Genomic DNA, 12,453 nt, shown 5'->3' on the forward strand with positions numbered 1-12,453 from the left:
TTATGATGAACTGTTTTGCCAGATGTGTGCTTGCTTTGTCCTGGTATGAAGGGTGTGTGTGTGTGTGTGTGTGTGTGTGGGTGTGTGTGTGTGTGTGTGTGTGTGAGTGTGCGTGTGCGTGTTTTTTGTTAGGGTAGGTCCTGCTTTTTCTACTTTTCATTTCGTCTGCAGATTTACTGTATTGTCTAAGGGCATTGTGCAGCTGTCTTTGCTGCTGTGTTCAGTTCGGTCTGTTTTGGCTGGTATGAACACTCCGCTTGTACTCAGGTGCTCACCAAACAGCTGAACCAAGTACAACCAAAAACACAAGACTTGGCCACAAGTAAAGCCCAGGTTCAGTTTGCTGCCGTTTTTTTTTTTTTTTTCTCCAGTTTTTCACACCAAGCAGAGGAATTCAACATACTTTTCTCAGTTCACGTCAGGACTAAGCGGCCCAAATGTTTTAACATTTGACTTTTTACAGACATTCATGTCATTCTTGCATTTGATTTTTGACACATGGACCACAGAGTGTATTTTTGATAGGTTGGGGCAGGCATTGCTGGCCTGATTGGATAAAATCAGTTATAAAGAAGTAAAGATAAAATAATGTTTATTTATATAACGTATATAATTTATATAATAGAATAGGATTCTAAATGCTCTGAAAACTATATTTGAGGGGTGGCTTTTCTTTGCTAATGTAGTTTTTTTTGTGCGAATGGAAGCAAGGGTGGCAACAAATAAGTGTTTGTATCTCTAAAATCACCTGCATAATTTAGTGTATTTTAACCATTGCAGTGTGAAACCAAACAGACCAAATGAAAAAGATACAGTGTCACAAAAATCCACACTTTGGTCCAGACTTTAGCCAACAAACTAGGTGTGAAAATAGCCTTAGTGGACATAGTACCATATACAGTGCGGTGAAAAAGTATTTACCCACTTCCCAATGTGTTCTGTTTGTGCATATCTGTCACTCTCACATGTTTCAGATCATTAAACTACTTTTAATGTTAAACAAAGACGACCCAAGTAAACACAAAATGCTGTTTTTAAATTATTTTATTTTATTGAAGGGACAAAGCTCTTCAGCCCCACCTGGCCCTATGTGAAAAAGTATCTGCCCTCTTAGCTACTAAATCAACCAGTTAACCACATTCAGTTGACTATTGGGTTCAGTTTCAGTAGAAACACCCATACATGATTACTGCCAGATGTGTTGAATCAGAACATGACTTAAGTAGAACCTGCCTGGCAATATGAAGCAGGCTAGAAGGTTTCAATAAGCAGCACATGATGCCACACAGATGCAATACAAGGTCGTTTGAAATCTGCCAGTCTGAAAATGTGGTACAAAGCCTTTAAGACTGGGACTCAATTGATCCAGGAGGTCACAAAAGAACCCAGATGAAAATCTAAAGAACTGCAAGCCTCACTTGCCTCGGTTAAGGTCATTGTACATGATTCCACAATAAGAAAGACTCTATGGGAGAGTTGCAAAATGCAAACTAATGTTGACCAAGAAGAACAGAAAGGCTCATCTCGCAATTGCCAGAAACATCTAGATGACCCTGAAGGACTGTTGAGTCAAAAGTGTAACTTTTTGGGCCGCATTGGTCCCATTAAATATAGGTCACACCATAAGAACATCTGACCAGCAGTCAAACATGGTGGTGGTAGTGTGATGAGCTGGTGCTGCTTTGTGCTACAAGGCTAAGAAGACTTGGCTCTGTATCAGAAAATCCTGAAGGCGAAGAGGGACCATAATAATGAGACCTGATGTCACTATATATACTTAGCCTTTTAATTATTACTTGCTATATCAATGTGATCGTGTCTCATAATTAAGACTTAATATCTCATAAGTGACTTAGTATATCATGATTATGACTTGCTATCTCATAATTATTACTGTATTTCATGATTATAACTTAGTATCTCATAGTAATGATTTAGTATCTCATAAAACGTTCAAATTCATCTGAGATAGTAAGTCATTCTTTGAAGGTCTTAAGTCATAATTATGTGCATCTTATAACATATATTTTGTGCAAATTTTCTATTTTTCCAGTTTAACTTCCAGAAGCCATTAGATTTCTGTGTCTGTTATGCACTTTAGCAACAATTGATGAGTTGAGTGATACTTTTTTAATCCCACCTCCGCATTCAACCCATCCGTGAAGTGAAACACCACATACACACTAGTGAATACACACACACACACACTAGAGGGCAGTGAGAACACTTGCCCAGAGCGGTGGGCAGCCCTATCCATGGCGCCCAGGGAGCAGTTGGGGGTTAGGTGTCTTGCTCAAGGACACCTCAGTCATTGACTGTTGGCACTGGGGATTGAACCGGCGACCTTCCGGTCACAGGGCCAGCTCCCTAACCTCCAGCCCACATGCATAAATGTTACTTAGTTTACCTCTAATTCCTGTGTGGGAGGAATTCGAGGTAAGCTGAGGAAATGGGGAGAGTGAGAGGTGAGTAATTGTGAGAAAGAAGGGGAGGCAGAGCCCAAGTGCCAGGTTTAACACATCCACCCTCATGACACCTGTTCAGTTGCAGGTTAATCTGAGCTACCTGATCCATATCAACATGATCAACTGGTCACACCCTGACCCTCATCACTAAACACCACCAGCACTCTTAGAGTGAGTCTCCAGACAAAATGAGGATAAATGTAAGATGGCTACACCACTATCTAAACACCAGATGAGCTAACGCCTGTCCAGTCTTTAGGGAGATCAGCTCTTAAGAAGGCGGGCAGCTGAAGACAGAGAGCTTCTTTTGGAAATGAGGAACTAATCCTCTCCACTCCAGCACTATGAGCTCACTGTTGTGGGTTCTGAGAACAGAGTGACCCACTTTAAACCCCGAGCCCACTCTGTGTCTTCTCTCATCGCCTGACTTGGTCAACTTCATCATATAAAACGAGGCATCTTCATGTCTTGAGTGAGTGCTGCTGAATTTAGGTGTAATTGCTTTTGCCAACGAAAGGAGTCTTTTCCCCTTCAATGCATGTCCGTAGATATTTGATGCCACTGACTTGCCGCTTGGCCTTGTCTCTGAAACTGAGAGGACTAGATTCTCTCCCTTCCAAGAATAACCATTCACACTCGGTTGTTATGGTGACAGTTTTCTTGTTCCATAGCTGGTTGACCGTGATGCACCCATTTACTAGAGCGACTGGTGTATAATCCGAATTTAATTACTCTCATTACAGCAAATTTGCTTTTGCTGAGAGTGTTGCATTAGATTATGTGATTTTCTGGCTGATCTGTTGAAACAATTTCGTCCGTCGTCACATTTTTCCTGGAAAATAGTCTAAATGTTAGCTTTTTAAAATATTAGATATTGGAGCTTTTGTGCTGCTCTCTTTATAAGGCCTGCGTCATATTTAAGTACAGCATGGCTATGAGTGTATGCTGTCAAAACTAATGGTTGTAGAACTAGAACGATGAAGTCTAATGCAGTCGTAAGGCATGCAGCCAGAAGATTGATGGCTAGCATTACCTTAATGGTCTGGCCACTGTTCTGGCTGCTGAAATAAACATACTTCTCATTAATGCAGTTATTGTTGTTTTGAATGAATAAATTCACCAATTATTCACTCAGTTCTGCTTTAGTTTCTGTTTCCATAGCTCTTCCATCTTCTTTGAATATTTGAACACCTTTGTATCACATAAAGCATTGTGGAAAGATGTGTGGGTCTGCTGCATTTGAAAGAAAGCGGTTACGTTTGGCTGTTTTTTAATAGCAGCACATTTATGTAACTTTTAATTGGAATTCGCTTAAAAGGTGATAAAAGGGTCATTCTACACCAAACGGACTGGTAGCTTCTCCAGTCATACAAATCCTAAGCAAAAACAATCAGAAATTAATTTAGAAATGACTTAATACAACCATGCATTAACTGCTTATGGGCATTTTTTATATGAAACCAGGCGCAATTTTCTTTTTCAGAGATGTATTCTAATTAATATTGCAGCTCGGTTCCATCATTCTGCAAGCATGTAATATTTATAATGTAATTTGGAAAGTAAAGCGAATTTTGGGCACAGTTTTGACATTTTAGCTGGTTGCAAGTATTAAATTGTAGTTTTGGCATGGATTTTAATGAAACTCCATGACTCGACCAGACATGTCCTAGGTAAGTTGGCTTGGAATGATCCAGAAGTGAGATACAGGCACAAACAACAAGCTAAGCTGCTGGGAGGGATTCTATCAAAGTTTTAGTTATTGATTGCAGCTGACCACTTTTAGCCCTTTCAGTTTTAGTGAGTTTCTACTGTATGTGTATGCATGATTTTGTATGCCTGATGGTGTGTTGTACTACTGCTGTGCCTAGCTTGAGATGGAGAAGCTGCAACTGCAGAGTCTGGAGCAAGAGCACCGCAAGCTCTCAGCGCAGCTCAAGGATGAGCGGGAGAAGAACAAGCACGTGGTGATGATGCTGGTACGCGAGTGCAAACAGCTGGCAGCACGTGTGATGGAGGAAAGTCAGCGCTTTGAGGAGCTCTCGTCACGCTCTGAGCAGGAGGGCCGCTCTTCGGGCCGCCTTGAGGAGGAGCTGGCAGCTGAGCGACGTCGCAGTCAGCAGATGGAGGCTGAAATGGAAAAGCAGCTGGCCGAGTTTGACACGGAGCGTGAGCAGCTGCGGGCCCGGCTGAGCCGCGAGGAGACCCGTGCCACTGAACTACGGGCAGAGAGCGAAAGTCTGCGGCAGCAGGTGGAGCAGCTCAGGACTGAGCGGGGAAAGGATGCCCTACCACTGCCTCCACCCTCAATGTCAGTCAAGCCCAAGAGCACAGCATCAGTGGCTGTGGGCACAGAGGCAGCAAGTTGCAGGACAGCTGCCTCCCAGACAGACCTGCTTCCAGATCATGAAGCACCCAAGAAGGTGCCGCTGACTATCCCCGTCAAGCCAACAGGCACCAACTATGCTAGCATGAATCTACCCAAGACGGCAACCACAGGGAGGGGGCTGCACCATGGGACCTCTCAGGCGGAAAACGGAGGGGAGGGCCAGACAGTGCAAAACGCAGCTCATGGTTTACACTCACCTGGCAGTGCTGCCACCTTGCCCACGGGTGTGAGCCCCCGTGTTCAGGCGGCCCGCTACAAATTCCAGCCCTCAGCTTCGGAGCAGGACCAAAATGGCATGGCAGGCCAGGGTCCCCCATCCCGGGATCTGTCCCCTACCAACCGAGATAACTTTGCTGCCAAGCAGCAGGCACGCCACACAGTAACGCAGGTCCTCTCACGCTTCACAAGCCCCCCAGCAGGGGGTCCTCCCGCAGCCCTCAGGCCCGGCCTGTCCCATTCTGCTTCAGAGGGGGGACCCTTTGCTGGGCGCCTTGGCCACCCGCAGATCGGCATCAAGTCTCCCACGGTGGCACGTATCGACAGGGGGAACCCGCCTCCTATCCCGCCAAAAAAGCCTGGACTTTCTCAGACGCCGTCCCCTCCTCACCCACCAATCAAAGTGGTGGGAGAGGCCAGCAGGTCCCCGGTGGTCGGACTTGGGGTGGGGTCTACCAAGTCAGCTGCTACCCCCCAGCTTCCACCCAAGCCCTCCCTGGACTTGGGTGGTGCGGTCCCAGCCTTGACTGCGTCTCAGGTGGGTGCGAGCTGCGGTTCCAGACAGCGGGGGCCACGGCCAGCCACAGCATGCGTGGATTGTCCCCCTGTCACCACCACCACCATCGCTACCATTGTCAGTAGCCCCTGCGTAAACCCTGCTAGTGTTTCATCCCATAGCCCGCAGCACCCGGGCAGCCCCCTGGCAGCAGCATCAGGTAAACGGGTGCACAGCTTCCCCACCCTCCCTCTCACTGCCTCTGCTCTCTCCTGCACTACTGTCTTTCCTCAAAGGTTGGGCGACATTGTTCATTGTGTTACATTCGCCAATAGGTCTTTAAACATCCCAGTAGGCTGTATATAACGTTCATGTTTGGAAATTTATGCTTGCGTCTGTAGACCCAAGTTGGCCACTTTAAAAATCCACATTTTATAATTTATCATTTTTTAACCAATGGAATTCAGTTGTGTCCTGCAGTACTTGCTGGTGCAGTGAAATAAACTTCCACAGTGAATCTCATCTCAAACTGTCACATTGGTACTTGCTCTTTCAAACACTAAATGTTTGAGTCTACTTTTGCACTGTTAACCATGCATAAGCAATTATGTAGCAAAGTTGCCATTCACTGCCTCATCATGGTCAAAACTGGTGTTAGCGCAGTTATTAACATCAAGTCGCCCAAACCTGCCTAACAGAGCTCGATCAGCAGAGTCTTTAAACTAGCAGAAACCTAAAGAGAAAGTGTTCGGTTTAGTTCAGCTTTACCTGCGAAAAATCTGACCGGTAGAGACAGGTAGAGATGATCGGTTCTGCGTAAGAAAGTCTGTGAGATCTTCTGTCCTGACCCATGGGCTATTTCTCACTTTTAGTAATAGCACTTTTGGGAGTGAAGTTGTGAATGGGTCCATGGTTGAAGCGTCAACCCTCACATGACCAACTGGGTCTCGAGGAGACATCCCTGTAACCCACTCCACTCTGAAGCTGATGCCAGAGGCTGCTCTATCCCTCTCCTTCCCTCCACCTCTACACTCCTACAGCATGTCCCACTCACTGTGTGTCCTAACTGTTCCACACGGTGCTTTATGCTTGCACCCCACCTTGTGTTCATCCTTTTGTGCTTTTTGGTCAGCTCTAAAACCGTATAAGACTGTATGAGACTGTGATTGTCTTTCAGTTCTTTGCATGTGCAACAAGAGTTTCCTGTTGTCTTTTTGAACTTCACATGCTACTAACCGGCTTTGCTTGTGCTGGCATTTTGTTTCACAACTATATGCATACCGAAGTATTAATCAAGCTTCTGCCTTTAAGCATCACTTGCTATTTTGGGAGAGGGCTGTAAGAATGGAGATTTACAAGGTAATGGCATAACCTTTGTTGTATTAAACCATTACCAAACAGAGATATCCCAAAGATCTACCTCCTGAGTCTCCCACACAGTTAATTACGGGGGTAACGGGAGAATGGGAGAATGCCTTTATCTAACCAAAAAGGATGTCTTATTGAAAATGTCACATTTTCACATTTACAGTCAAATGCATACATTTGCTTTTTACTTTATGAGCAAATGTATTAGATGTTAAAATGAGGGATGTCCTAGATGTCCTAGGATGTCCTCCCTCTAGATGAAACACTAGAGCAGTTTTCTTCATATTTTAGGACGGCAGAGGGACATGAATTCGGCTCTGGAGTTCCTTTTATAAAGATATACTGTTAATCCTACAGAAACCATCGCATTAGCACATTCATCTATAGATATCTCAGAAACATTGAATCACTTAGGAAGCTATTGGTAACAATTTTAAATGTGGTTTCATAGAGAGAAATTTAGCACCACAGATCACCTCACACAAATGTAGAAAATGGTCAATTTTCTGCTTAAAGTGTGAAGAAATTATTCAAAATTAATGTTCATTGATAATGCGAATATAAAATGTTGAATGACATGCATTATTAAGAAGTGATGTTCATATTTCAGGAGTATTTTCCCTGTCGTTTGTCATCATCAGTTTAATACGCTGAATTTTTTGACTAGGCTATCATACTGTGAAAATTTCAAAGCATTACACCTCTGCTGTAGACCCTTATCTTCTGAAAATACCCTGTCTCTATAGGCCTTTTCAGAAGCACTATGCGAACACCAGGGATGGGTCTGTTTGATCGGCAGTCCACGCAGAGCAAGTGTTCCACCAGACGCCACTGTTTTACTGTCACTGGAGACTAATCCTCAGCACAGCTCAGGCTGAGAGACTAGACGTCACAAGCTTGCTGTCATTACTCATGTCCCTGAAAATGCAAAGAACCGGCTCTTTTCTCTTCCCTCGCTCTGTAGAGTCTCTGACACAGGCATTCTGAAGCTTCTCGGCTCATATAGCTGCTTTCTTTCTCCCAGATAAGCAGCCAATAATCCTCCCCCTCTTGTCAGTAGATCTCTAATAACACATCTTCATATTTCTCTGAAGTTCTTCGTCTCGTGTGCTCTCCTACTTTCAGTCTCTCTCCCTCATTCTCTCTCACTAACAAAGATAAAAGCATCTCCCTAGAGACAAAGCTAAGTAAGCACGACACATTTAGAAGCACTCAGTTACACCTGCACCTGTGAGGCCAGTACAGGCTTGTACAGGTCTGGCTTTGAATAGATATAGAACTTATTTTTGTTGAGTGTTTTTCTGCCTTGACACATTCCTTTCCTTCTCTATCTTGTTTGTCATATTGCCTGACTGATATGGTGTAACAGTTTTGGTTTGAATTGTAATTTGATGTAACAGACATGATTTATACCACATACAAACCTCATTTAAGTTGTATTGTCTTTTTTTTTATTATTATTATTATTATTATTATTATTATTATAAACTTAAACGAATTTATGGACTGTCTTGACCTCAGTCTGACCTGAAAACAGATAAATGAGTTGTCATTTGTGTTTCATGACCTAATCTGACAGGAAGTTGAGGTCATAGATACCAAATCACATCAGTTAGCCTGTAGTCCAGTGTCATACCAACATGAGGACCATACTGAAACAGTCACCCTACCTTTATTTACCTTAGCCGGGACCTTTTGTCAGATTTTCTGGTTTAATTCGTTAATTCAACCTGGTCGTTACAGTAGATGGTCCAATTTACACAATGCTAAAGGTTTTTCCCAGTTTCAAGATATTATGATGGTTTGGCCAAAATATAAATGTTTTTCCCTCTGAATTTAAGTGTAGGGCAGGTGTGTGACAGTATGCAGTTTGCCTGTTGCTAATTGCTGAGTTATAAGCCTTCATTACTTGTTAACTACATTATCCTTGTGACCCCAGTGCAAAACTAAAGATGCAAACGTGACACCAAAGTTGTTTTGGCTGATTGAGTTTTTTGGGGGTAATTGAATGACATCAGGTGACTGTTCCAGGTTGTGGAGCACATCTTGGTAGGACCTCTTAACACTGCATCTCTTTGGTAACTACTGCTACTTGCCCCTCACAGGCTGGTGTCCCTCCATAGTCCCCCCGCTAAACTGTGGTGACCCCGTCCCCCTGGATGACGGGCACACCATTTTGCTCCAAGCTGCTTCCCAGGGAAATGTCACTTTATTGTCTATGCTGCTTAATCAAGATCCACCAATGGATATTAGTCACCTCCAACAAGACTTGACCTCTGCCTTGTTTTCTGCTGCTCAAAATGGACACCCAGGTATGAAAGCTCCGACAGCCTCTGGTGAAACTGCAAGCTGAAAGGATAAAACACAAGGTTTCAGTTCACTGGCTTGGCCTGTACCATTGGTATACTTAGCAGACAACAGTCAATATAAGTAGTAATTGCTTTGTATTAATGAGTGAATGTTTACAAAGGCTGTTTTCATCTTGTAGAATGCTTGAATCTGCTGCTGACCTTGGGGGTTTCTGCTGATGCTCCTGACAAAAATGGATTTTCCCCGTTACACATTGCTGCTGCTAATGGCCACGACAGGTGAGCACTTCACTCCCTTCCCCTGCTGCCGGGTTTAAAGCAGCTTTTCTTAACTAGACTGTGATTAAAGTCCTACAAAGACTTTTAAATCTGAAAATGGGGTGCTCTTTGACGCATGGTGAAAGATGGAGTGTGCAAAAGTCTGGTGTGTCTCTAAATAGTGCGCTGTGTGTCAGAGAGGTTGTCATTTGGGATTTTGTTCTGTTCTTGTTCTGGCTGATGTACAGTGACTGCTGTCGGTGATGTCATCACTCTAGCCTGGCCTTGCCCTGATTTCTAGGTTAGAACAAACGCAATTTCGAGCGAAAGTCAGGCATGTCCTTCAGAGTGCATCACAAAACTGCACAGGCATGATCCAGAATTGTTGGACCGGCCTCAGGGCATGGTGATGTGATTTTCTGTTAAGTTAGAGGTCACCGCAACCAGTCTGATTCTACCTTACTCTGCTCCAAAGAGGCTGACCGCATCCCCTCCGGCTGACTGGATGTTTGCTTGTAGGTGTGTGCAGGCTCTGCTGGGCCATGGCGCGGAGGTGGAGCGAGAGTGCGTAGGCGGCCGGACCGCTCTGATCCTGGCCTCTGAGCACGGCGGCGTGGAGTGTGTGAGAGTCCTGCTGGATGCTGGAGCAAACCGCTCACACATCACTGCTGTAAGTTCTCTTAACAGATTAACACACTCAAACACGACAACAATGAAGAGGTCATGTTACACATTCGTCAGGAATGCCTCTTAGCCTGTTGGTGTGGTAACCATAGCTGAAAAAGAGTCTCGCGTGTTGCTTTGAGTGATTGTGCTTCTCATTTTAGGAGTACTTAATTATTCCCTTCATTTAAAATATACGTTTCTTTATCAGGCAAGACGACACATTGGGATTCTCATTGATCTTTTTTTATCTGTGTACGTTACCTTCACCCTATATTTTTAGATAATGCATCACTTTTCAGTTACGTAGACCATCAGTTCATTGAACAGCCTTACGAGTAATCTTATGTCTTAATTTGAGACGTGAGCGTCAGAACCTGAACGTGTTGCCAAGGATTTGTTCAGGATGTGACTGAGAAGGCAGACGTAGTGTAGCTGTGTCACTAACTTGGATAGCTACTCTAGCTGATGTTAGCTTGGTCCAGAAACAATGTGCTGTTAGTTCAATGGCTTGTCTGAAGATGCAGCCTCCATTTCTCATCTGACACAAAAACCTACTGACATCCCTGGGCTGTTTTTGAATAATAAAACATGCTGTCATGTGTTTGCCTCTATGTGCTGCTATACTTTTGTGCAATTCCAGTGTGGCCATCCGAAAACATAACCCTGCAGCCCCGAGTTATTTTTAACCAAAGTCCTTTTCTTGTGGTTAACCGAATATCCATTCATAACCTCTTACAGAGACACAGACATCAAAGTGAGCCATAATGCACATCCCTAATTTAGATTTGAGCGGTATTTTAAATCGATATTTTGATATACTCCATAAGAACAAAGTGTGACACTGGACTACAGTGCTAAAATAGCTTTTATTGATTTCTTTTTTTTTTTCTTTTCATTTTACTGTGTTGTAACCATATAGAAATAAATGTCATATTTCCCCTGCTGATCCAGGTAGAGTCACAATTCCTACATTTTATAAATGTTTATGTATTGGCATTGTACATGAAAAATGTTCTTAAATTCTCGTAGCTGTGCATCCCTTTAAGTTGATGTGATTCTTTTTGTTCATCAGTGACTTTGCTTTGCGCAGGACAGCTGCACTGCTCTACATGCCGCAGTGAGTTTAGGCCATGTGGGTCCCCTGAAGCTTCTACTGTACCACCCGTCACTTCAGCCTGAGACAGGCGGCACAGCAGCTAACCCAGATGCCCAACTCGCACACCCAGGCCCAGTCATGACCAGCCACATCCTTAACCATGCCAACAAGGATGGCTGGACTGCAGCCCACATTGCTGCATCCAGGGGCTACAAGGTGATGGACACTTACATAAACACTAGCAAAACACCCACTCTTGAATATTCACACAGTATCGTGTTTCAAGGCTGTGTACACAGAAATTAGATGTAGTAGTGGACATGTGGATGGACAGGCTCATATGTTAACACCTCTCTCTGCTTTGTTCTCAGAAATGCCTGGAGGCTTTGTGTAGCCACAGACAACAGGACCTTGAGAAGAGGGACAAATGTAACCGCACTATACACGACGTGGCCACAGATGACTGCAAAGACTTATTGGAGAACCTGGGTGTGTAGAGGTGTCTCGTGTCATGTGTTTGTTCACGCACCTATGTGATTTAGAAAGCCTATGTTGCTCAAATAAAGCATACCTTGGGCTTCTAATTGGTGACGGTACTAAGAAGCTCCTTTTTTGTACCTGAATTTAATTCCCAACTGAACTTGAGATGCTCTCATTGGGAGTGAAGGCTTAATTGCAAAGCTGGTTTATGTTCTGGTGCTGGCTTATCTGGTCAACCAACATGGTCATGCTAGTTGGTCATCATACCAGCATCCAAAGCACAACATATTCTGGTTATGCTGGTGACCAGGCATGATCTCTAATGGCAACCGTAAAACCAATTCCTATTAGAATGCAAAAACAACAGGTTTTAATCCTAATGTTTCCAGTGGTTTTTTTTTTCCTTCTTTTTTAACAGGAAACCTAAACAAGCTATGCTGTTTTTACTTGTTACAATTTACCGTTGTAGTGCAGAATATTCCAGAAATCTGAGGCTGCAGAAAACTTTGTGTAGTGTCCGTTTACTGTTTACTGTCCCATCGCAAGTGAACAGCTTCAGCTATTGTATTCTTAAGCCTGCATTTAAGTACATATGCAGCAGGAGCAATACTGAGAGTTATGCATGTAGTGAGCATAACATCCCTACACCTGTCTTTTAAATGCAATGCATTTTAATGCCAGCGGGGCATACCTCGAATTAAAGAGGCCAGTTG

The 12,453-nt window shown here is 43.8% G+C and overlaps 1 protein-coding gene across 4 annotated transcripts in view; it reads left to right on the plus strand.

Annotated features, from left to right (window-relative positions):
- Positions 1-12,453, plus strand: part of cttnbp2 (cortactin binding protein 2) — a 54,848-nt gene that overhangs the window by 24,179 nt on the left and 18,216 nt on the right. For all 4 annotated transcript variants that reach the window (XR_005130466.1, XR_005130465.1, XM_017692147.2 and 1 more), the window contains exons 4-9: positions 4,334-5,783; positions 9,037-9,243; positions 9,420-9,519; positions 10,018-10,168; positions 11,255-11,476; positions 11,632-11,749. Coding sequence is in view for 2 of the 4 variants with exons in the window: in XM_017692147.2 (XP_017547636.2) it covers positions 4,334-5,783; positions 9,037-9,243; positions 9,420-9,519; positions 10,018-10,168; positions 11,255-11,476; positions 11,632-11,749 (2,248 nt within the window). In the remaining 2 variants the exon portion in view is untranslated. The remainder of the gene's footprint in view (positions 1-4,333; positions 5,784-9,036; positions 9,244-9,419; positions 9,520-10,017; positions 10,169-11,254; positions 11,477-11,631; positions 11,750-12,453) is intronic.

This window comes from Pygocentrus nattereri, chromosome 7 (genome assembly GCF_015220715.1).
Source record: "Pygocentrus nattereri isolate fPygNat1 chromosome 7, fPygNat1.pri, whole genome shotgun sequence".
Taxonomy (NCBI): Eukaryota; Metazoa; Chordata; class Actinopteri; order Characiformes; family Serrasalmidae; genus Pygocentrus; species Pygocentrus nattereri.